Raw genomic sequence first — 27600 nt, 5'->3', positions numbered from 1 at the left:
AATGAAAGACTGGAGATTTCTCCATACCTAGACTCTCCTAAATTGTGTTAATATGATAGTATGTGAAGTTCTTTCCCAAACCAAAAGCTACCCATATGTTTACATCTTGACACAAAGCAACAAAACGATGAAACATGCCGACAAAGATTATCACCACATCTGTGTCAACTGTACACACCAAACAGCTTGTGCAACCATTTATCAGTGAATCTTGTAGGTGGATTACTAGCCTGGTGTCTGCCTCTTCATGATCACATTGTAACATGGGTCTATCAGCTCCTCGAACAACAGTTGTATCCCTAGTTGTTAATGTTTAGTTACGCTATCACTCACCTATTTATGTGCTCTGTTCCTCGGATTTTCATTCTTCACCTCCAGCAATCCATTGATTGAGGAGGGGGTTTGGTAAGTGCCAGGGGCCTCATCTGCCATGGTATATGGCCTAGGCAAGGTTATGTAATTCCAGCGGGGCCAAAGTAGGAAGTACTTTTGGTTTATTGATGCTTGGGTAATGAAAGAGTTTAGAGCAGAGAAGCGTCTCTGTCCTAAACTCTTTACAATAGAGGCAAACGGGAGAACCTAGTGGATAAGGCAGATATCCTAAGTGAGGCCCCTTGCTGTCTCAGACTCCTCTAAGGAGAATGGATGAACTGCTTATAGCAGCAGTAAGTGATGTGTTGACCTGCGGGTCACCACTAATTTGCGTCACGTGGCTTTAGCCAGATTGTGACAGCATCAACACCTGTGCGCAGGTGCCAGATTGTGATGACAGCATCAACACCTGTGTGCAGGTGCCAGATTGTGATGACAGCATCAACACCTGTGCGCAGGTGCCAGATTGTGATGACAGCATCAACACCTGTGTGTAGGTGCCAGGTTGTGATGACGGCATCAACACCTGTGCGCAGGTGATACAGTGGTCAGGACGTGACCGTTGTTTTCAGAGTTGTCAATATCCACTGTTGAGAGCGGCACTGTGTGAAATAGCATCGACATGTGATAGTAGCACTGAGGTCCCTCTATGGTGGTTAGCTGGTTAGCTGGTTGGTACTCTATAGCTGGGTAATGTTTGATAGTGCTCATGACAGAGAGTGTCTTCTTGTGGATGGGAGAGTGTCTCCTAATACTGATCTGGATGGGAAAGCGTCTCCAGCTAGCAATCTGGTTGGGAGTGCATCTCTAGTTAGCAATTTGAATGGGAGAGCTTCTCCTAATACTGATCTGGATGGGAGAGCATCTTTAGCTAGTGATCTGGTTGGGACAGAGTCTCTAGTCGGCGAATTGAATGGGAGAGTGTCTCCTAATAATGATCTGGATGTGAGAGCATCTTCAGCTAGTGATTTAGTTGGGAGAGCGTCTCCTGGTAGTGATCTGGATGGGAGAGCGTCTCCGGCTAGCAATCTGGTTGGGAGAGCATCTCTAGTTGGCAGTTTGAATGGGAGAGCATCTCCTAATAATATTCTGGATTGGAGAGCATCTTCAGCTAGTGATCTGGTTGGGAGAGCGTCTCCTGATACTGATCTGGATGGGAGAGGCAAGTAGCTGTTAGCAACCCGATTTCCTGATGGTACTCTGAACTGGAGGGGCTTGTCTGTGACTGCAGGCAGAATAAAAAGCATCTCTCCTGACAAAGATTTGAACTGCGAGCATCCCTCAATAGCAATCTCTACTTGTGGTAGCGGCTGGCACGGTGAAGAAATCCAGTCTGGCACAGTGAAGGAATCCAGTCAGACCTACAGCTGAAGAACTCGCAACAAAATGCATATGATAGTACAGCCTTTCATGTAAATGTTTAGAGTACAACAACAACAACATTATGTGTCTACTTAGCTTGCTCCACTACTTACACTACTACATATGTACATAAGTACCACTATTGACAATGGGATACTGACTAGAATTGTTAACTGCCAGCATACCATGCCAATTAACATAGAGTACCTGTGTGTAGTGAAGTTTGTGAACTGTTCAGTGGGTAGGGACAGGGTGGGAAGATTTGTTACAACAGGTATGAATTACTGCAACGTGTTCTGCTCACTGTGTTGTGTATGCGTTGTTCTTATTAGAGCCCACTGTTGAATGCTAATATTTTGGGTACTTACACAGCCTACGCTTCACAACATTAACTGTGTTTAATAACTTAAACTTTATTTAATGTTTAGTTACGCTACCACTCACCTATTTATGTGCTCTGTTCCTCGGATCTTCATTCTTCACCTCCAGCAATCCATTGATTGAGGAGGGGGTTTGGTAAGTGCCAGGGGCCTCATCTGCCATGGTATATGGCCTAGGCAAGGTTATGTAATTCCAGCGGGGCCAAAGTAGGAAGTACTTTTGGTTTATTGATGCTTGGGTAATGAAAGAGTTTAGAGCAGAGAAGCGTCTCTGTCCTAAACTCTTTACAATAGAGGCCATAGGTAGGTCATGATATGTATTATGTATATCGTGATCTACCCCCCCAAGCATCAAGGTTATTTATTTATATATTTAGACCATGCAATGTGCAGAAATGATGATGGTGGAAACATCTAGTAATATGCAAGATAAGCTATGCTTGCAGCATACAGAAGATGATGATGATGTGCAAGCTGAGCAACAGTGACATACAAAACAAGCAGTGGCAGTGACATACGTTGGTATACAAACAAGCAATGGTGACGACATACATATCAAGCAAGTGTGACAACATAAACATTAGGAAGACATAACGTACAAGCAAACTAACATGCAACTAACAACACAATGGTGTGCCCCATGCCAATTGCCTGGCAAAGTTGTGGAGCACATCCTAACCATAGAACTACAGATATATAACGAAGACACTGTATCATGTACACATTAGAGCAAGCACTGTGTTTTGAAACAATTCCTGTTGAAGATGTATAGGTTGAAGTTTCCTTTAATGACAATAAAATGGACTTTTCTTTGGGACTATTATAAGACTCAAGGGGTATGGTGTGCAAGAAGCTGGCACAATACCATGAAACTACTATGCAAAGTTCTAACATGTACTTGGCTGCTTTTCAACATACAATTTATGATAACCATGTGTTTGTGTTGTTATTTTTACAAAGCACTCTTATTATTTCACATTTTACTGTAGGTGTACCAATAGAGAAATTTCTGAACCGATCCGATATAAAGCGATATACTGAGTCAGAACACCAATACCGACCCAAAATAATAAAGTGCAGCTATACATTTAGATTAGAGGAAACTGGGAAACTTTAACTTGCCATAAGATACACTTAGTAAGCAGTTCCAAGTCCTAACAATCACTGCCAATGGTTGATTGCTTGTGGTGGTGTGGCCTCAATTAGCAGCCCAGACCGTGACAATTTTTAATTTTTTTATTATTATTTAGTGTGTGTTCCCACCAAGATAAGTCCAAATCACTCCGTATTTTTAATGGCTTGTAGAGATGGCTGGTTGTTTCAAGCTGTGTTTCTAGTTTATTCATCCCATGGTTGCTTTTTTATAGCTCTCCACTATGGTCATTTTTGTATGGTTATAACAATGAATGTTTGCTATGCACATATTTCTATGGCTTCTCGTAGCGTAGCACTTCTTTTCAAGGATAAAACTACTGTTTCCCCAGCTTTGTTTGCTGTATAACAGAGGGTATAATGCGGCTTTACCATGGCAAAGACTATTTCGGTATATTATATCAATTTTGGTGGCTATATTGAGACCAACCGATATTGGCAAAAGACAAAATCGCCATATTGGCCACTGATACAATGTACCGGTACATCCCTACTCATTGCATGCATATATATATATAGCGTGTGTGGGGACAGTGTGTAAGCTTATCAGTGGCATAGCCAGACTTTTCGCCATGCCTGGGCAATGGGTGGGCAAGCCATTTCCTATGTAACACACGTACACATGCCCATCTTCATATGGACATCAATATAAAATTTTTAAAATGCATTATGTATCATCCTACACTACTGTATGCAAGATGACTAATATCAACCTAATAGAAGCGAACGCCTAGCTAGCTATTGGCCTTCTAACATATTACATACATCTAGCTACATGTGTCTTAATACCAGACTACAAAGATTCTTGAATTAAAGCACGAGGCGCTCTATCATGTGATGACTATGCTCTGCCACTACAGTTGTTAGCCTAGAAAAGTGGAAACAAAAAGAAAAGAATTGCTGACTGAACAAGTACTCCATACCGTTTGAACTGAGCAGTATCCACACGGATAGATGGGTGCTAATTTCACAAATATACCTCTAGACTGCTTTGCCTCCTGAGTTTTGACCACACCAATAGCTACCGTGATCACTTAATCCAAATGTAAACCGTCCAGCCCACTATAGTGAAACCAATTCTTTGTCCTTCACTCTTTGCCACAATGCTGCGCGATTTTTTGTAATCACGTGATCTTGCTTCTGTTTATTGCCTCCTCTATTTGTGCACAATCAAGTTACTCGTAGGGAAAATCCCTTGGATAACCTCATCTCTGTTTAGCCAAAAAGAAGGAAACCATCGGCAAAAATGGCACGGTGAGTGTTGTATAAGTTGTGCTATACTTATTCTTGTACAGTGACTAATTAAGTAACTTTAGCAAAATCTCGAGCTATCCAGCCCACGTCTTTATAATTACTCTAGGAGCTGATGGTGGGGCAAAGAAGTCTGATGCCCGGGCAATTCCCTGGCTTGCCCAGGTTTGGCTACGCCACTGAAGCTTATACTAGTACACCAATTGGTGTTATACTGTTGCTTACCTGATGCAGCATCTTGTCTGAGGCCATTTCGCGATAGTCGGGGTGTTTGTCCCAGAAGATTCTGATTGATGCCCACCACACAATCTCCCTGCATTTTTGCTGATTAGATGGCGTCCGACGAACTGGCTATGGTATGAGGTGGAGCTGTAGTTACTGTTGGTATTGAGTCCAGCGGCGTCGGAGGTGTCCCAGGCGACAGTGACACCGTGCGTGGGCCAAGGTAAGCGACTTGTAGAAACGACCCTGAAGGCGGCTACTAGTATTGTAATATCGCATCTTGTCGCGTCGTCGTCCTGTCCGGACTACTTGTTCCTTGAGGCGGCCCTTCCTCCGGCGTGACAAAGCTCTTCGCTTGCTCAATCCAGCAGTTGACCTTCCCAAGGACGATGACCCTCCCTTTCCTCAGCCGGCGAGAACTACGAGTATTCATCTTGAAGATTTAAATCCACTGTAACTGGCAAGATTTGTTACAACAGGTATGAATTACTGCAACGTGTTCTGCTCACTGTGTTGCGCATGCGTTGTTCTTATTAGAGCCCACTGTTGCATGCTAATATTTTAGGTACTTGCACAGCCTACGCTTCACAACATTAACTGTGTTTAATAACTTAAACTTTATTTACAATGACTTCTTTGCCTTCAGGAAAAGTCATAGCAGCAATCTTGTTATGTAAGAAACAAAGATCTGGTCGGCATACTCATCAAAGGCTGTAACATTTGTGACTGGAAGTAAGTGCACAACAGCAACTCCATCTACAAGTTTCACATTAATGAACTCGGGTGGATCAATATGTGTGTCCTGTACCAAAATAGTCAGCAAATTGGACTTCTTTCCTAAATGCAATTTTCCTCGATTTGCAAGTGAAGGGGGAAAAGGGTGATTTTCATGACTGAAGAATGTCTGGCTCTGTGCTGCATCACAATATACAAGCGAGAGAACAAGGCTAGTCATTCTTCAATGAGGATATCTTTCCTGCTTCTTTTGCCTATACCTTGGGGTAGGTAAAATCAGTGGACCCGGGGACCCAAGACCCGGGGACCCAGGACCAGGGGACCAAACTAAAGACACTGACACTCTATACATCGCTAATTACTCACCCCGAGTATCTTTGTCATGTATCATCATATGGTACATTGCAGCCATAACTTTCGTGCGCTTCCATAATCCATACGCGCGCACAGCATTCAGTTAATGTGCACTTGACTATGACATCATAGCATCATAGCCAGTTAAACAGGTTTATCCTGTTCATAGATCCTGTTGCACAAGATTGGATGATGCACGTGTCACTGTTTGTTTTGTTTTATTGTCTTGTGAGTGAGTCCACTGTTGAGATGGATCGTACAGAAGATATCGAGGGAGAGGAGGTGATTGTACTAAGCTCTTGTGACGGTGATTCAGAAAGCGAAAGCAGTAGTGATAGCGAAAGTGACAGCGATAGCAGTGATAGTGAACCAGTACATGAGTAAGTAGTAAATGTTTGTTGTTTGAACTATTAAAGTTTATTTGTGTGTATATAGCTGTAGATAGCGCGTTAAAAGTTGCGTGATAACAAGGAGCACACACACACACTAGCTTGCCGCATAGAATCCTTTTATACAAAGGAGCGCGTATAATCCCACATGCCAGATGATTTGTGACCGGATCTGACACAATCGCACATTTTTCAAATTCCTGTTTATTAAATATTTATGATCTACTTAGCCAAGTGTACCCTCTGGCAAACCTCATAGGCCAACAGCTTTAGGAGTTACAGTCCTACAAAGTATCAATAACAGAAAAATCGATTTGTACAGCAAGTATAGGGAAAGTATATTACAGGTGCTTACAAAAACGGTTGTAACTTACCAACAAATCGAGGTACGAAGCTACAATTTTCACCATCATGTTTGCCATGAACAGGGGAATCCATTACTGGGTAGGGTTTTCCTTTACTCACCCGTATTCACTGCATACAAAGGCGGAATTCGTGAAGAAAAATCGAACGAGTAAGATCACTTTGATGTGACGTAAACAAACGCTCATAGCTTCCGTATCCTTGGGTCTACTGCAACTAAACAAAGATTTTCCAACTCTTCTTGAGCAGACGAATAAGATGATATCCAGGATTTTATTGTTAGTCCCTTCCTCCACTAATAGGCATTCAAAAAATTTACAAATTTTTTTTCTATAATACGCAAGTATTTCACCCATTGTATTCAATGCTTTATACTGTAAATTTAGGCTTGCGCGATTGTGTCGGGTTTTCGCAGATCCGGTCACATTTGTGTGAAGTGTGGGGACGGCAAACAAACCTAGTTACTGCTACACATTCCGTGACCACTGCTGGAATGTTGGCAGAGCCGTAGATATTTTACAGACAAGTACCCGGGATTGGAATCATCTCACTTGAGCCCAATAACACCAATGCAGACATGTTGTTTTAGGAAGCAGCTTCAAGAGTAAAACTAGTCTTCCTGTGTGAAATTCAAACCACTTCTGGTAACAATGATCCAGCACAAAAAAAAACCAAATGATTCCAATCAGGTACTTGTCTGTATATCTATGGCAAAGCCAACCGGATCAATTCGTGGACTCCGTGACAAAGCAAACACTAACTATTCAAATGCTTAGTGTAATAGAGAACTGAATCTAGATTACAGTTTTTTTTTGAAAGTTTAACAATGCCATGGTCTTAGGATGCTTGTTTCCTAGTACAGAGCTGTTAAAAGTGTTGGTAAAGGCATGATTATGGTTCGGTACGGGTTTGTGAAATAGAATTGTTGGGGAAGCCGTTCAGCAATGTTTCAAATGCATCACCAGGACATTATCAGTGTATACTCCCAGAGTTGATTGAAACAATTATTACATATCCTTGCTGCAAAACAATACCATGATGTAATTTAAGCAAATTCCAGTGAGTTCATGGAAAGTGTGCAACAGTGACCAGATAGTTTATCTCCCCCCCCCTCCAACACACATACACAAACCATCTAGCATGCAAGACAAAGGAGTGCATACATACAGGTATATACATCCTTGCATAGAATTCTTTACATAGGACTATTTCTTTAAATCTAGTGTTATTGTGCATTTTTTGTAGTTTTTCTGTACTTCTCCTTGCTAGCTATTTAATATGGTTATCCCATGTTGTGTCAGCAAGTGCTGGAGGACGTATATCATATGTACCGTATAGCGGATTTTGTAGCGAGGAATTAATTTTAGTGTTTGGAGAACTAAAAAGAATTGGAAAAGAAAACTAAAACTATAACTAAAAGATTTTCTTATATACAATTAACTAAAACTAAAGGTTTTTGTAAATTTTATTACACCTATAAAAGATTTTCACATCTTAAACTAAAACAACACAAGGAATATAACCGTAACTAAATCAAAAACTAAAAGGAATAAAGAAAAATTATTAAAACTAAAATAAATTATTAATGAAACTGGCTATGACTAAAACTAAAAGTCCTTAACTAAAACAACACTAACACTACACTCTACTGGTTGAAACAAAACAGTTTGCGCTTGTTACGAGTGCCACTTGAGTGTTACCAAATCAGATTTTTGTGCATATATGAATTAAAAGTGATATGTAAATTCTGCCACTATTTTTAAATTTCACGGGAAATTTCAGGCACCACAATATCCTGCTATACGGTATACATCATGAGTGATGGTTCTCCCCTGTGTGACTAGCTGGGCAAAAACCAGCTGTGTTTGCACATTCCTCAGATTCCTTTTTGATGTGGAGGTGGTAAACTGGCCAATGTAATGGATCCATCAGTTAGAAAAGCTAGTCAAAAACATTTCTTGCCCTTAGCAATATGACATATAACATCATGTTGTGTTAGTGCAGTGGTTATCCCATTGGCTTTGTTTACACAACTTTGCTTTGAAGTGCAAGGAATGTGACATACTTTAGAATACACTTGGGTGAGTGACATGAGTAACAGAATTTTGGTAACTGGTATATTGCTTGAATTGTTCATATAATTGTTACCAACTTGTCTTAACAAATTTTATCTTTATTCTGAAAGTCTCTAGTGTATGCCTCCTGCAGAGCTTGTTATTCCTCTCCTCTTTGGTGTACCACATTTGAAAGCAGGGTGGGCCCAGTTCCAGGCCTACTCAGCTAAGCACCTGTACATGTCATAATTGCAAGTATGTACATGTTGAGCAAAGCCGCTAATAAGGAAAGGTGGATTTTTTCTTAGCAATTCAGCCAACCAAATGATTAGTAGTGATAGCAAAGATGTTGAGAACAGACATGTGCAGTTAGGCTCCATGAAAAAGGTCATAACACTAAGCTGGTTTTGACTTTGATTAGTCAATAGTTGAAATATTTTTACATCTAGTCCAGCAGTTCTACAATCGAAACAAATTTAAGGGTGCTAGCGCCTTTTTGAAGCCACACAAATGCTGTTGTTTTTACCTTTGATACAGGCAAAAAGGAAGCTACAGGAATCTAATCTACCGCTTCGAAGATTGACCTAACTTTCTACTATACAGAGACCAAAGTATAAGATTGTACCTTGTTTCATTCACACGCTATAGTCCCTGAAAGTTAACGCATACATTTTTTTATTCCGAGATACTGGCTGCTTGCACAGGTATCAAATTCGCTGTGAAGATTCTTCAATAAACTTGTGGAAACTTAGCGCATGGATTTGTCTTTACAATTCTTCTTTCCTGAGTTATAAAACAAAGAGCGAGTGCCCGCAAGCGAACTTCAACTTCCGGGCCTTGTAACTTCATGCTGGATCACAACAATTATAATTCCATGCACTAGAAGTCTGCAAATTTATCTCTGATGGTCCACCAAAAGTTTGGTAGAGATCCGACTATCGTGTATTCCAGACTATCGTGTATTCCAGAATATCGCCTTTTACAATGCAGTGTAGAACATGCGCACGCCGACCAGTTATTACAACAAATTCCAATAAACCACAAATGCCAACTTTATCAAACAACAACAAGTTATAAATGAAGTTCTGAACAAAAGAAAACCTCTTGTTCTTTTTCTTTACACACTGGGGCACCTTCCTGTTGCTTGTGGAGTCGCCAAGCCTGCTCTTCGATAGGTAACGCCTCGTAACGCACAGTCAGTGTCTTGTAATGGGTGATAAATACAGCTGGAACACCATCTCTACCTAAGAACAGGTGTACAATTACAAATATAGCTTACCAGCATACTCGAGAAAGCACAGGAAGAACGTGTGTTGACTACAAATCAGCTTGCATTCGCACCTGTCTTCAAAACCAGCACTTACTTTCAGGCTAATTCACTCTATTGTCACTTTTGGGCACCCAGACGATAATTTTCGTGATGGTTTTCAAACGAAGCAGACTGTTTCTTGGCCAATTTCTTTGGCGCAAAACACGGCTGCCTGACACAGATACTTTGAGTATGCGTAATATTGCCAATTATGATGTAACAGCCGCATGTGGTTATGTGGGCTGTCCCTTGAATGGCTTCAAAAACCTGCTAGCACCCTTAAAGAACTTGTGTTATTCCATCTTCGAGTTAACCTTTTTTTTCTTTCTTGAGGGCTCAGCTCAACATAGAAGCAGGACACCTTGCAAGTTGATGCAGTAGCTACATACATATAATATATACATACTCATCATTGCTGCATTTTCCATGTAACACCACATCTCTAATCAATGTATTACTAGTGTACTTGTCTTATGTTGCTATCTGACTGGTCAAATGCTAAACAGATGGGCATAAAAGTATATTAATAATATATATTCAGATGTTTCTTCTGTAAGAACTAATCTGTGTGGTGTTTGTTAAAATCTTTTCTAAGCATTACACAAGGTTACATCTTCATAATAGGTGTGTTGTAGCGGACTATTTTCAAGGTGATGAAAAGCTTCCTAGAGGAACCAAGAGCTTGTCATCAAGTGAGGTTTTGCGTTATTTGCTTTTGGAAAGAGAGTACATCAAACCTTGGATCTGCCAGAAGCAACCATTGTCAGTTAACAGGAACACCACTTTTATTATTGACTTATCTAAGCTGCCATCAAGAAAAGATATTTTTGCAGATGATATGGGGGTCTGGAAGCATTTGGGCTCTCCATCACAATACTTTCAAGTGAAGAAAACTGATTCAGGTGGTTTAAAAGAAGTGGTGTCACTCGGAAAGAAAAAACTTGAAAGGATGTCCTGCGATGTTTATCGTATATGGAAAAACTACAGTATTCATCATGCAGCATCCGACCTAAGTCGAACTGTGATATTTCTTGAAGGTATTAAAAAAATTATTACACTAAAGATGTATTTGGCTGCATTAAATCTATAGTGGAAATTGGTTCTGCCCACACTAGTTGGCAGTGGTTCAAAGAGACTAGTACCTTTTTAAATCCAACCAGTACAATTCTAACACATCACTGTCAGCTGCACATGCAATATACTCTAATATAGCACACGGCATATCGGTTCATGTCAACTTTTGGCTACTACTAAGGAATTCCTAGGCAGAACCCTGGTTTCCTTTATGATGGCTTCAATTTCAGTGCCATAGTTTTTTTATTATGCTAATTAGTAAAAATGTACAGATGGAGAAGCTTTAAACTGATCTGATATAGTGAGTCTAAACAAAGTACCGATACTTATCTAATATACCAATAAACAAAGTGTATCCATTTAGCTTGGAGGAAACTAAATAAAAAGGTGTTGAAAGTACTCGTAATCACTGGCAATGCTTATTGCCTATGGTGGTGTGGCTACAATTAGCAACCCAGACAGTAAGGCACCCACTAGTATTTAAATGCATGCTCCCACTGACTTTACTTAATAGCTTGTAAAGGTGGCTGGTTGTTTCAAGTTGTACTTCATTCCATGTCTGCTTCTAAAGCTCACCACTATAATTGTTGTTGCATGGTTAGTAAGTATTGAAACAAAATGAACATTAGCTGTAAGTACATTTCTATGGCTTTTCATAGTACTGTTTCAAGTAGAAAAATACTGTTTCCCTGGCCTTTTTTGCTGTATGACAGATAGTATAAAGTGGCTCAACCATGGTAAAGACAATTCAGTTTTATATCAGTTTTGGTGCAGGGTAACTATATTGGGACCAACCAATATTGGCAATCAATCCACCCATCCAGTTTTATCAAAAATAGATGAACACGTGTTCTACACATAAATGGTTTTGAAGTGAAACAACTATTTTTATGTAAAATTAATATAGTGCCTGAATTGTCCATGCTGAATGCATGAGATATTTTTAAAGTATTAAACTCACTTGTTCTTGTTAGGCAGCTGGCCAGGGGAACATCAGTTGACTACAGCAAGTATTTAGCAAAAAAATGTAGCAGGATTCTGTCCACACTTGTTGTAGCCACAGTAGCCACCACTGCTTGGAAATAACCATGTACCCACTCGCAACTTTTGGCCAACACAATTAGTATAAAATTGTCAATATTAGATATTTGCTTTAAATAAAGCACTTAAAATTATTTTAGCTTTAGTCAAATTTGGTCATGACTCAGAATTTCCTTGGAAGAGTCCTGGTATGGGGTTGTAGGCTTAAATACAGGTGAAGATTTGTTTACATAACTATGCATATTCACTTACTGTTTGTATTTTCTGTAGATTGTGATGGAGATATGTATGACCTCTGCTTTCTCCAATACACCTTTAAGTTCGGGGAACATGATGTCAAAGTATGCTGTCATGGTAACGCACGTTATAAGTCAGAGTCGTATATTCAGACACAACCAAGCACCTTGGAGAAAATTAAAGAAAAACAGGATCAATCAATTCAACACCTAAAAGAATTGTGGCGGAAATTACTGAAGAGCAAGGTGGCATTCTGAACTGCCAATCTATTAGTAGTTTGCCATGAAGTCGCCATCAAGTATCAACTGTTCGATTTGATAATTCTTCAAAAACCAACACTGATCTTTATGCTGCAATGGAAATGTGCATGAAATCTAAAGGAGAAAAGGATAAGTTTGTTCAGTGTGTCCAGGCTGCCCCTGAACCACTTTGTGTGTTAGCCTTAGACCAGCAACTGATAGACCTAGAGCGTTTCTGTACTTGTGATGACGAATTTTCCATTTTGGGCTTTGATCCAACTTTCAACTGTGGAAAGTTTTCAGTGACAGTTACTGCATACAAGAATCTGTTGCTCGAAAAGAATAATGATGGTGTTATTCCTACATTTATAGGTCCAATGCTTGTTCATCAGCGGAAGCTGAACGAGTCATATCATTATTTGATTTCTACCCTGATTGGATTGCGCCCACCTCTTTCTCACATACTAGCTGTAGGAACTGATGGTGAAAGTAATCTTTCTAAGGCTATTCTCAACTGTCTGCCATTTTCACAGCATGTACGTTGTGCTCTGCACCTGACTCGGGATATGCAAGAGAAAATGAAAACGATTGGAGTGCCACAACACTATCAGAGTTTGTTTATACAAGATGTCATGGGACAGTTTTATTCTCCAAACACTAAAGGCTTAGTAGATGCTGAGAGCAATGAAGAATTTGAAGAAATGCTCCTAAATCTATGCTCAGTTTGGCAGAAACGGGAAGCAGAATTCTCTAAAAGAAAGGCACAGATGTATCCATGGTTTTAGACGTATCATGCTGAAGATGTGTGCAAATCTATGATCATTCCTGTTCAAGAGAAAGCAGGACTTGGACATCCACCAGCACATTTTACTACCAATGGCAATGAAAGCATCAATAATGTAATTAAGCAAGCTATACAGTACAAAGAGAAAAATTGGGATCAATTTTGTGATGAAATGCTAGCTTTAGTGAAGATTCAGTACCAAGAGGTGGAAAAGGCTGTTGTGTGTATTGGTGAATATCGATTTTGAGACAAGTTTGCTTATTTAGAAAAGCCTTCATCTGTTTGAACAGGTATGTCTGTAGAACAGAGGAAGAGACATATGAAGAAAGTTATGTCAATCGCAATGACTGGAATGCCTGCAGATCACAGTGATGATGAGCTATCCATGCCAAGTAGCGCAGAACCTAATGGTCATGGTATCAGTTGTTTTCCACTACCATCAAATTTGTCTTCTGTCGTTTGGGAGCGGATGGTTTCTAAAGCAAAAATAATAGCTTCAGATCCTGCATCAATGTCACCTGTGCCAGGCAGTAGCAATAAAAGCAGGTTTGTAGTGTCACTTCGCAATCCTAGTTCTCCGATGAAAGTTCAAGCTGGGAAGATGCCTGGGCAGTACACTTATGACAAGAAAAAATGCCCTGCTTTTGCTGGTTACAGCATTTGTAGTCATGTTTTGGCTGTTGCTATACAGAATGATGAATGTGGAGACCTTCTCAAGCGAAGTCAGCACAATTTAGAACCCAGATTACACGATCTTTCCATGATAGGAATGCCCAGTAATGCAGGTAGAAAATCTGGTCACTGTAAGTGGAAGCGGAAGAAGAGATCTACTAGTCAGGATGAAAACAGTGGGCCTACCAACATAAAAAAGCGGACACTGCCCAAAGATCCTTCTACTCCAGAGCCAGATGCTTTATCTCCAGACATTCCAATACCTCCAGTGCTATCTAGTAGCTCTCCATCTCAAGTACCTTCACCTTTGTCATGTACCAATAGTTTTCTTCCATCATCACTATACCCACATAGTGCAGAAGTCCATTCATTGCGGCCGCCACCTCCACTGATTCCAGCAAGTCATGTGATGACACAGTTACTACCTATGAGTCATATACAAATAAATCAGCAGCCAACCCACTGTTCACATACGTCTATGAACATTACACATCCTTCAATGACAAATACACTTCCTTTTTCATCAAATCCCTTGCCATCAGTCAACCAGGGAAACAACTTTTAGTTTCAAAATTTACAATCCAATACCCAACAGCAGGAACAGTTGTCATCCAACCTGTTCTTCGCAAAGTTTTTGACTAAACAGACCAGGATATGTCAAGGGTGTCAATCTGGCTATAAGCGTAATGAGAAAGGTGAGCTTTTGCCACCTCCTGATGATTTAATTGTTGGGAATTTTGAATGCCAAACATATAATGACCAAGTGACAGGCATTGCTCATTTATCAAGGGAGACTTGTGTTTACTACCATGCATCTCCTCGATGCATTTATGTAAAGCACCCAAATTTTCAACCTTCCAAAGTGTGCGTGCCAAGTGAAGTAATGGGAAGACATCACAGTGTTCACAAGTTGTTCCTTAACAGAACATTTGGACTAAACCTTTAGTTTATCTCTTGTTGGACTATTGGACTGGATTGCCCTTGGATATCATGTATTGATTACATATTTGATTACCCAGGTGTTATTATTAGGTGTTGACATTTTTCTTCATTTGGACATTTTATCATCAAACTTTTTAGTCATTTTGTTAACCTTTTGTTTTATTAATTTTCAAAACAAAGGATGAATGATGTATATATAGCTGACAAATTTTTTGAGGGGCAATATTTTCGAGGCTGAGCAATGTAGCTAGCTAAATACAATTTTTTTTTGTGAATTTGCTCAAAAGTGCATGAAATAATTTTAATGATAAAATTTTTGCTGATAAGGTATGTGCCTGCTCGTCTAGCACTTGGGTGGCTAGGGACGAGACTAACATGTCTTGCATCATGATGCACGTTAATCACGATTAAAGCCAGCACTTGTGTGATGGATTGGCATCGATCTCTGCTGGTTAATTGTTACTATTATGCAGTCAACTAGCAGCTCTGCAGCTTCAGACACTTTTAGAGGCGCTTATATTTCTATTTGGTTTAAACATTGTGTGTTAGACGCTGTGACGGATTGCAAGACTACTTGAAATTTAGAAGCACGATGTGCCAATGCACCGCGATGTTTGAAGTCTAGTTACGATGTGCCAATGCACCGCGATGTTTGAAGTCTAGTTGAATGTCGAGCCGCTGGACTGAAACTTGCATAGCTAGTGATCGCTATTTCCTGTTTGCACTATATATGTTTCTAAACTTTTAGTAGCGAGTCGAAATAATAGATTAGTGTGAGCAGATGAGTGGCCTACAACTTCAGGCACTTTTTTCAGAGGCGCTTATAATGTCTAATTGGTTTAAACATCGTGTGCAGACACTGTGACATGGAAAAAGTGGATTGGTCATGCAGACTACTTGCAAAGGTACCTAGTACAAGTATAGAATATTGTGAAGGGTAAGAAGAGTCGGGTCCTGGGTCCTCGGTTCCTGGGTCCACTGTTTTTACCTACCCTTTACTTTGGGCCTTGGACAATTAATTATAATCCTTCGAGGACCAAATTAATTTTCAAGTATGGAGGAACGCGTAACTTTGTGTTATAAGGAAGGCAGTAGCCTTCTGTAAAATGAAGACGGATTATTGTTTGGCATTAACTTAATGGTAATTTCATACACAACAATATTATCATAACAGTTTTGCTCTACACAAAACAGTACTTGTGATATGAAGCGAAGAATGGGCGATGTCATCTTCACTGAATGTCCGCTTCGTTATTTCCCTATCACGTATTCATGAGGTAGTCACGTGATCTTTTGTATACAAATCGAATCGCCATCACGTGCTGAGTCTAATGGCATTTAGTTTGATGTGCTACGATGAAGTACCATCAAGATATGGCCGATCAAAGTAGCGGGTGTACAGTAATGACGGGCGATAATGGAAGAGCTACTTTTTCTTGGCAGCCTAGCAGCAGAGATTCTTTTCAAACCAAGCGATACTTGGTGTGATTTTGTCAGGAATTTCATGGTGAGTATCGTGGTGCTAGCGAATTCTTTCTACTGTGTACTGTTAAGTAGTTATAATGGCTTATAGCCCATGTACTTGCGTCCAATATATTGGACTTTGGTCCTCGAAGGGTTAAATAACGGAAGACAGTTTTTCTTAATAGGATTATGAATAGACTTTTCAGTCAGTTATCACTTCTTTGTAGCATCTGGAACACTGAAGTTTTCCTAGATTGCAAACTTCTCGCACATTGTTCACCACAGGCTCATCCAAAATATTTCGAGCGTCCAGAGCAAGTAATTCATCAGTGTCCTCAAGGAAGGGGTTTTCCATTCCATTGATCACATCAGTTAGGTTCACAACTTGTTCTTTGAAGCTTTTTTGTGTGGAAAAACCTTCTTCATGGTGATAGCCACATTCCAGCTCTTTTGGCTCACAATGGTTACCTTCAAACTTCTTCAATAACCTTGCTTGCTCAGACCCTGATATCATCCATTTTCTGAAAGCCACAGGATTTTCAGTTAATTCAATAGCACCTCCAGATCCCTTCACTATTGCATTGTTCTGTTCATGGGCTTGATCTATCGGGATGGCTGAGAATCTGTTGGTAGTTTTTTTGATAACCCAATGCCCAAGCTCTTCAAATTCAGAATAGATGTCGGTAGACTCTCCATATCACAGATATGTACTGGGATCCATCGTGCATAATTATGGTGGTCAAGAGCAAAGAACCATGGAGCTAATGCTTTCAGACTTTCTATATAAAGTGAAAATTTCCTTTCACGGTGAGCTCTAATGAAGATTAGCCCCAAAAGTTCCATGTCGAGAATTGTATTCCAATATTGGAATATTGGGCTCATCAGTGACATTTTTTGTATCCACGCATTCTTTGCTTCATCACTGTAAGGTCCTTCACTTTGTAAAAAAGCTTCTGTTTGCAGCTTTGCTATTATGATTAAAGTACCTGGTAAAGGCAGAGCCTGTATACCAGAAGGCCTTATAAAGGCCTAAGATGTTTATATTAACTGCACTAAGTATGTTTGAAAAGTAGGAGAAAGAAGAAAAATCCATGCCTGGACCTGGGCAACCTCGAACCTGCAGCCATCCGATTAACACTCGAACGCTTACAGGAGTCTGCCAGGTGGTCAGGATATTTTCTTCTTACTATTTTCATGTATTTGTATCCATAGGAACCCTAGAGAGTGACTTATTATCTCTAAGTACCCCAAGTGGAACCAAATGGACATTGTTTTATTATGATTAAAGTACCTGGTAAAGGCAGAGCCTGTATACCAGAAGGCTAGAGCCAGTGCAGTCACTTGGCGAGCATGCCTTGTTTTAGTCAGGTGAGGGGCCTTAAGAAATGAGTCTACAGTACCTGTTGATGCAATTTCAGCTACTGTGAGTGCAGTAGTCCATCCAGATCCTTCCAAGTAGTCACCGTATGTCTTCCACATGCCATTTCTATGTGCAGGCCTCCAAACATAGCTATAAACTTGCTCTCTCAATGTGTTTCAGGCCACCTCCATTGAACAAACTTGGCAAGAGCAAAATGAGGTGCATCAAATGCCATTACTGAAATTTGACCTGGATTAAGAAATTCTGTAGCACATTGTAGCACAGTAATTCCAGACTACTACGTAACTGTGCCAGCTGTTGCCCTACTGACAACAAAAGTGTCGGCTCCACAACAATTAACAGTATCAGTATCACAAGAAAATCAACTGGAGAATGCACAGTTAAAGGAAAACAGCTGGTTGGCTCATGCGAGTAAGCTGTTGGAGAATCATGAAGTTGAAAGTGGTGATACTATTTCCTGGTCTGCATTTCATGCTTCTTTGCAAGACAAATTAGAAGACCTGTCCACTAGCCTTACACAGCTCCTACCGTTGTTCTATGAGAAAGCATCCACAGCTGCTATGATTAAGCATGGCAACTGGTGACTCTTTTTAACACCAGGTAAATGTAAAGTTATATCACTCTGCATATTTCCTAATTTTACAGAAGTAGGAAATTGAAACAGACTGATTCCTGTGCCATGAAATGAACCTTTGGAGGTTGCAATTGAAGGATTATGATCCAAATTATCAAGTGCACCAATGGTAAATAACCCATGTCGCAACTGAGCAGGAACTACTGCCTTTTTATCATGGAAGTCGTTACAGACAGCAGTTGCAAGCTGATTCTCCAGTTGAAATATTCTATCGTAACTTACACAGAAACCCAAGTTATATAACTGTGTGATGATCTTTTTAGATCTGGTCTCTCTGTGTATCTTCATTCCAACATACAGTGGCAATGGTGGTTCCCTGTGAAGAGAATGTATTGATTTAGTAGAAGATGTACATAAATTGAAATTAAATAGAATCATTTGTGAGATCGTGAGACTGGCTTGTGAGTCTGTCGTATTTTAAGTCAGTACCATTTAAGAGCAAAGACACAAGTGTTTTTAAAGTTGATGGTACTGATGCTTGCTGGCAACCAACAGGAAATTTACTGTCAAAGTGAAAGTTTTTGTAACTGATAATCTCTTTATGTACTATTTTAACTTCCTTGGCCAATATCACTGCTTCATTATCATAATTACTTTCCATCATCACCCGCTTCAACATCTGCTGCATGCCTTGCTCAAACACCAGGATCTTATTCTTACCATCACTTTGCTCTTGGGCTTGTGGAAATGGCATTAAAAGCTTTTCCTTAAGTTGACTTCTATTGACCTCCTTCGTGAAACTAAAACAGTTTAATCATTTTTCATACAAATGGTATAAATCTGAAAATTTGAAATGATACACCCCTTCTTCAACCAGTTCTCTATGTATGCGCATAATTCCACAAATACTCTTGCTTTTTATTTTTCTTTTCTTCAGATAAACTTTCAGCTTCCTGTTCACGTTGACGTACCAGTGATCGATAACGATTTCTTATTTCTGTTAGACACTGAAGATGGTACTTAGCATCAATTGCTACTAAATCACCACCCTCCATTCTTGATATAATTTCTGCTTCTTGTAGCTCAGTAGCCGTATGTCTTACAGTCTCATCTGCGTCAAGTGTTCTAAATTCATGAAGATGTCCATCTTTTCTCTGACAAAACAAGCAGGACATTTTGTCAATTGAGCAGTGCTTATATCTTTTCATCCCATCATTACCACATTTTGTAATATCACCCTTACTTCTCTTTTTACTGGCTCTTTTCAGTCTTTCTTTATTAAACTTCAAATGGCAAGATTTATGCCACACAGCTTGATTCTCAACCAATTCATCTACAGTCATATCTTCTTCAAAATTAAGTGCTACTGGCAACATACCTAGTGCTCTGAAAGAATTAACACTATCCAAGAACTATACGGTGACTTGTCAAAAATTCCATTATTAAATGGACATTTCAAAGGCTCTGTGGTGTTTTGTTGACAGATCAAACAAATACTCCAGTCCATTTTCACAAATTCACTTTAATAACTGCCATATGTACATAAAATTGACATACTAAATTAGATGTAAAAACAGGTAAATCAAATACTCACCTTGACATGTGTTCAATGAACTCAAACCCACAATTGTAAATTCTAACTATTTAATTATGTGCCAAAAGTACCAGCTGTTTTGAAGTGTTCAATTGAACATAACATGATATGATTTCTTATTACACATACGTAAATTGAGCAGATTTTGTTAAAGAAACTTGACCATTTCAGAGAGGGTTTGAGGGGGGAGCCAAGGTAATATGAGGCAGCTCCCCCCAAAATTTTAAAGGTAAGGTCATAGGCAATATCTGGAAAAAATTGGTACTTTTGTCCAGAATGTCCACATTTAGAGCTAAATTTTGGCATTAAGCCGCCTGACTAAATAGGGTTACTATTAAAGTATCTTGATTGTGCATTTGCTACATGTAGTTGGGTTTTACATATAACAACAGTTTTAAATACAGGACGTATCAACTTGGTTCATGGTTTACATCAATATAGCTGTACCAGTGGTTAATCCCTAATTCAGTCTATACCCATGACTAAATTAAGGATTAAATGTCCACTAGTATATCTTCAGGTGTAGGCCACTTCCCTTGTTTCACAGCTTTTTTTCCTATGATCCTATTAATCGAACTTAATTTTTTTTGAAATTTTACCTTATACTTGTTACTAGAAGGGAAAACCCTTGTAGATGTAACGAACACTGATGTCATGCACAACACATTGCAAGTTATTAAGTAAGACAAAAACAATCTTAACTCGGTTACATATGTAATGGTTATCTTGACATGTTGACTTGAATCATCACATTCCAGTGTCTTGCTATAAAAAATAAACTAGCACCATTATGGTCATAGTATTAAGCAAGATGTGAGCCTACAGCTAAGCTATGGGTATATGCTTGGTTATAAAAAAACATTTCAGGTAAACCCATTACTCACCAATAATTCCACGCCGAAGTGAATACCTTCCACTCCCTCAACAGGTATTTTCCCAATATACTGAATAGTTACCCTTGTTGGACAATCAAATGTAGGTGGCACACATACGTAAGCTCCAGAACCTTCACGAAGTGATTCAATCCACGTTAGTTTAGGTAGTGCCTTAATCCTGTCAATATAAAACTTCACTGCCTGAAGAAATTTTACTTGCTTGTCAGTCAACTCTTTAACCCACATTGGTTTACAGTAAACTATAATTGAAGGATCCGACATGACTTTGTAATTTGGCGGAGGTTCAAAATAGTCAGCCAGAAGGCCTACTTCAGTATCCTCAAGAATTTCCAGCAACCTTCCAGAAATGACATTTGCCTGTTCATATTCTTTGCCAGTAAAGATAGCTTTAGCTCCTTCCCAAAATGATGATGGAGCTTTCCATCCACGCTTTGCCTCCAGTAGTATAGCATATCTTTTTCTTGGTTCAGTCTCTGTCATTTCTAAAAGCAAAATACATGTCTTATTAACAATTCACATTGTGTACTGCAAAAACATTCAAAAGTAAAGATATAGTAGAGATACAAGCAATAAAAAGTAGTAATTAGTATATTTTTTTTTAAATTGTTAATTTAAAAATCAAGTAGGGGTCTAAGCAATAAAAAGTAGTGAAACAAGAGATGAATGATGGTGTTACAGGATAGCTCAGTAGGAAATCCCTACTTTGGCACTGAACAAAATAGTTATAGCTAATGTGATAAAGTAGGGACTTTCCCACTGAGCTATGCTGTAACGCCATCAATTTGTTTAGTTTTTTTTGTTATGGCACAGCTAGCTATAATATAATTCCACTTGTATTTTCCACATCTGTAGGTATGGGAAAGGCAGATACCATCACTTATAAACATCTTGCCCATTTGTTCAGTGAGAAGTGGAGTTCCCAATATTCTATGACTATGGGCAGGCTTCGTTGTAGTTTGGGGTTCTCCTTGCTGCGCTCTTCAGTAATGTGTATCAGGGGATCGTGTTCTAGGTCCAAGCGTCCCTGTGTGCCTCCAGCTGTCAACCTTGCTGCTACTGAGGGGCACCTGTCTCCTTTAGAACACAAATGTAATAAACTAATTTTATATTGTGCTTTCTCCTTTTTCTTATAAAAATAACTATGTCTACCAGAACTATGTAACTTGTAACTGTTCTATCATATATCATACATGCTTGACTGTTGTATTAGAGTATATACCGAAAAAGCCAAGGGGCGTGCAGCTAGCTAGACCAATAAGGAGTGAGGTGATCTTGTTTATTGTTAAGTAAATAGCCAGATTATTAAGAGGTGGAGGTGGGGTCTCCATACTCTTTCGCTATTAGTCCACCTAGATCTTTATTTGGTGGGCATGGTCACAAATCTATCGCAAACTGGATTCCAATCGTGAAGTTGCAGATATCTATCTAGCAAGTGTACTTCTTATAGCAGCGCCGGGGCTGGGGCTGAAGCTCTTCTGAAATCCAGATCTGAAACAATTCTGTGGCATCTAAACATGCTGCTGAAAGAAAGCGTTGATACGGAAAATTAATGCCTCAATATGGTTTCGTTGGATGAAGATGAAGACAAGCAGCCTGATTGAAGATAGAAGAAAAGGGCCTACGCTTGTTGAAACTCCAAAAGGCACATCCCACTGGTGAGTTTGTTATGGTGGCGTAAAATGGTGATTGTGCGATGTTTGGCCTCTAGCCTTGCGACTGTGGTCAGTGAGGCAGTGAGCAGTCAGTGAGACTAAAATTCAAGTTTTGGCGATTTTTAAAATTCTATATCTGGGCACCTTAAGTGTTTTGTTATATTTAATGCTGTATTATGTATCATATGGACTAGTACTTATTCCGTAGAGGTGATTTTCATCGTGTAAAATGCCTCTAGGATGATTTTTGAGTGTTGCACACCCACAAAATTTTTGTTACTGGTCAATTGCCTACCAATAATTGGCAATAACTGGTTAATTGGTTTGTGTGTATATTGGCAGACATAATTGGGACGAGCCTGAGCGAGCCCCACACTAGCAGGACTTTCGTAGCATGGTTCATGCACAAAATACGACAAAAATCGGAAACAAACCTTACAAGTTCTCAAGTATCACAAAAGACAATATCCCGAGACATCTTGTCATCGTTGATGCCACGGATGAAATTAATGACGTGTATTACTGGAATTCCTTATTTGCACTTGTCATCGTCAATGTCATGGCAAAGTAAATGGTGTAGATTACTGGACTTCCTTATTTGTTGTCATTGTCAATGCCACGCATCAAGTTAACAGCGTAGATTACTGGAATTCCTTATTTGTACTTGTCATCGTCAATGTCACGGCAAAGTTAACAGTGTAGATTACTAGTAACAACTATTGCAACAAGTAGATTACTGCACTTCCTTATTTGTTGTCATTGTCAATGCCACGGAATAAGTGAAGTGAATGGCATAGGTTACTGGACTTCCTCATTTGTTCGTCATCGTCAATGACACGGATAAATTATAGTTAACCAAGTAGATTACTGGATGTTCAGTGTGCAGTATAGCTATTTGAGATTAATAGGGCTATTTTCGATTTACTTACTAATGGATGATCATCAGCGTAGGCTTGCGTGAAGGAGAGAGCTGTATACAATAAATAGGGATGCTGAAACACCAGAACAGGCAGATGAAAGAAGACAAAGAAACCGCGAATATATGCAAAGGAGGCGTGCAAATATAACTGAACAGCACCAACCTGAACAGCACCAACCTGAACAGCACCAACCTGAACAGCACCAACCTGAACAGCACCAACCTGAACAGCACCAACCTGAACAGCACCAACCCACACAATAAACAATAGAAATATTTAACTGTGAAGAGGGTATTCATTCACAGTGCAGTTCTGTTCTTTCATTTAATGATCCAGCTGTCACACTCCCAATTATACCCCATTAGGGATGCCACGATAGTCGTGACATAAAGCTTCATGATATGATATAGGCTTCTTTATGTCGTGACATAAATATCTCCTAATAATGCACACTTTTCCATTCATTTTGATCAAATTTGATACAATAAATGAGAAAAAATGACAAATAAGTATGAGCAATGTTGGTTGTCAATGTCATAATTAATATTACTGATGTTTAAGTTGATATTTTTGCATGTTTAAATCAAAATAACTATACAGTTTCATAAATAACAGTTTCAGTTGCAAAACATTAATTATGTCATGACATATGACATGTCGTGACATAAACCTCTATGACATGTGACATAAAAATTTCTATGTCGTGGCATCCCTATACCCCATCACTGTCAGAATGCATCACTACTGATTATAGCCCATCACCATCAAAGTATTCATATGATCAAGACATGACACTTGCTCAAACACCTTCACCACCATCAGTGTATCATCAACACAGCACTCCTGATCATACCCCATCACTATCAACGCATCACTCCTGATTATAGCCCATCACCACAGTATTCATATGATCAACACATGACACTTGCTCAAACACTGTCACCACCATCAGTGTATCATCAAGCCAGCACTCCTGATCACACCCCATCACTGTCAAACTATCATCAAGCAGTTATGACTCATGATTATAGTCCATCACTCTTCCACAGTATCATCAAACCATGACACTTGCTGAAACTCCCTCACCACCATTACAGTATGATCATGACATTGTGCATGATCAAACACTATCACCGCCATTAGTGTATGATCAAGACATTACTCCCCACATATACCATCCCAGTGATACCACACCACATATAACTATACTTCACTTGTATTTTGCATTTATATCATGTAATCAATATTACACATTAAAATAATACCTAAATCATCAATACGATCACTGAAAATTGTCAGCAAATAGTTTCAAATGCACTTTGAAATACCCAACACAACATCTATTTGGGTGATTATATACTGTAGTTCAGGTGCTCATGCGCTACAAATATTGCTTACAACATTGCAGACTCCACAATGATAACAACTACACCAACACTCATTTCAACATAGCCACATATAGAGTTGGGCGGTATTGCATTTTAAAAGTTCGGTACGGTATTTTAAAAATACCTCGGTATAAGTAAATACCTTCAACATCAGTGGAACCTGTCTAAGTGACCACCTCACTAAATAGACCAGACTTTAAATTCTTGAAAACATTTGTATTGCGATCCACCTGTCTGATGCAACCACTTTGGGTCTTTGGCCAAGTGGTCACTAGTTCATTCCACTCTATTTGAAATTGACTATTGACGTACAGTATAGCTATGCTAATATCATTATAATGTATGTGTACTAGTTTTTGTACTTTATGACATAAATAACCGATTATGATTCTAACTTTTTCACAAGTGAATGACAGTTGTGTACATATGAATATTACATCATCTATGATATAGTTCAAACAACAAAACCACACACAGGTACTCATGTAGTAAACTAGTAATACATAATACTACTACTAAGTGATTGAGTCAAGATTCTGGGACAAAAATACCAGTTTGTCAACCATTGCAGGCTTTAGATGGCTGCGATGGGGTGTGACAATCTTCCCTGAAGCACTGAAAACACGTTCAAAAGGTGAACTTGTTGCACACACTGACAAATACTTGGAAGCCAAGTGAGACAAGCAAGGGTAGTTACGGCACTCAATACGCCACCATTCTAATGGATCATCTTCAACATCTATGCATGGCCTGTCTGTATAAGACCTTCACTACTTTGTCCCTTGGCGTCAGCCTTCGCTGTTCACTGTCATTGGAACTCTTCAAAATTCTTGCAAGTTTGGACTTCTTCTTTGGAGGTAACTGCTCATCACAAGGGTCACTGCTACTTGTAGCAACTGAGGTAAGTGAAGACTGAGCTGGTTCTGTTTCCTCTGCTACTGCCAGATGGAAAATCTGTAATCCTTCTTGAATCACTGCTTCCTTAAAAGCTGTCTGGTTTTCCTCAGCTATATGCTCCACTTTAAACCTCGGATCTAAGAAAGAAGAGATGTCTAAGAGGTATTGAACCTTGGAATCCGTGTATCTTGAATCTAGATCAGTACGTATACGACGCTTCATATCTCTGACTAATGAAACATCATCATCTTTCTCAACCAAAGCTTCTTCATGAATATGTTTGATGACAGACCTTATAGATGAGATTGATACATAATGCTCGCCAGAGAAAAAATCTGTGAGGTCATCCAAAGAAGACAACACCGTGCTGATAGCCTCGAGAACTTCAGTATCCTGCCAAGTTGGTAAGAGATGCGAATACTTGCGGTCAGTACTCAACACTATACGGATTGCTTGGACTTGCTCAAGAATGCGAGAAACCATCTTTTGAATGGACCCCCATCTGGTAGGACAATCTGCCACTAATGTGTGAGAAGGTAGACTGTTATCTGTCTGAGCCTTTGCAAGATCCCGTCTCTTTTTCCATGACATGGAAAAGGTGCTCACAATCTTTCTGGCTAGCCCTAGAGCTCTTGTACATCGATCATCACAGTTAATGGAATTGGTGATCGCAAGATGTAGATTATGTCCAAAGCAAGACAATCTCATCCAGTCCAGTCTTGATGCTGCATTCACTATATTGGCCCCACTATCTGTTGTCAAGCACACCTGCTTACTTTCATCCAATTCCCAAGCCTCCAGGCTACACTTCATAGCTTCCGCTAAATTCTCACCAGTGTGATCCTCTGGCATGAATGAGGTTTGAAGACACCTTGACCTCAATTTCCAATCACGAATAAAATAGATTGTATAAGACAAATAAGGCTTCATTCCTTCACTGGACCATAAATCTGTTGTTGCCGAAAAATACATCACATCACTGATCTCCACAGCCACTGTATCCCTGGTAGCATTATATAAAGTTGGAATGGCTGTCTTGGTGAAGTATTTTCTAGAAGGTAGTTCATATTGCTTGTCAAACGCGTCTACTAGTTGTTTGAATCCAGGTTTCTCAACGGTATAGATGGGAACCATATCCTTTGCCAAATATACGGTGACGGCGTCTGTAAGTTTCTTCCATCGCTTCAACTTCCTATCATACTTCCCCATTCGAGCGAATGATTCCTTAATTCCCATGGTACTAGTACTTGGACTTTTGCGGTGTTTACTTTTTTCCTTGCTGCTGCTTTTTGCTTTGACTGCTACTTCGTACTTGTCCGGATGTTTCGTTCGTAAGTGCGAAAACAAGTTAGAGGTATTCCCAACACGTGCAACAACAGGGCGTTTACAATACAAACAAATGTTTTTCCCGTCCTTATTAACACGAAAGTGTACCCACACTACTGACTTAGTTTTATCTTTTTGTCTCACATTGTCGGATTCTTCTTTGTCAGTGGCTCCTTCATCGTCGTTACTGCCCTCGTGGTCCACTTCACTAGCATCCATTTTACGCATGCGCACTTCTTTTGGTATTCGGTACAATTTAAAAAGCATACCGGTATTCGGTTTATACCATTGTTAACTACTAATACCGGAATACCACCCAACCCTAGCCACATAGACTTTCAACTGTATTACGTGCAGTGATTAATAATCCAAGTACTACTAACACTTTTCATGAAATTTTCTTAGCTATTGCAATATCGACATAAAACACTAAATAATTACAAATTTTATTACAGTTTATCACACACCCACAAGACTTCAATCATTATTATATAATTTGTACACATGGCAATATGTACATAAATGCTCTTTGCAGAGGATTTCATATACATATGCAGTATATAAAAATACATTATT

The 27600-nt window shown here is 39.4% G+C and overlaps 1 protein-coding gene across 1 annotated transcript in view; it reads right to left on the bottom strand.

Annotated features, from left to right (window-relative positions):
- The window catches only part of LOC136263800 (uncharacterized), a 99659-nt gene that overhangs the window by 42524 nt on the left and 29535 nt on the right, over window positions 1-27600 (bottom strand). Inside the window, exon 2 of the mRNA XM_066058424.1 lies at window positions 20830-21323. Coding sequence (XP_065914496.1) covers window positions 20830-21323 — 494 coding nt within the window. The remainder of the gene's footprint in view (window positions 1-20829; window positions 21324-27600) is intronic.

Source organism: Dysidea avara, chromosome 8 (genome assembly GCF_963678975.1).
Source record: "Dysidea avara chromosome 8, odDysAvar1.4, whole genome shotgun sequence".
NCBI classification, from domain to species: Eukaryota; Metazoa; Porifera; class Demospongiae; order Dictyoceratida; family Dysideidae; genus Dysidea; species Dysidea avara.
This window is presented reverse-complemented; position numbering and strand designations above follow the sequence as displayed.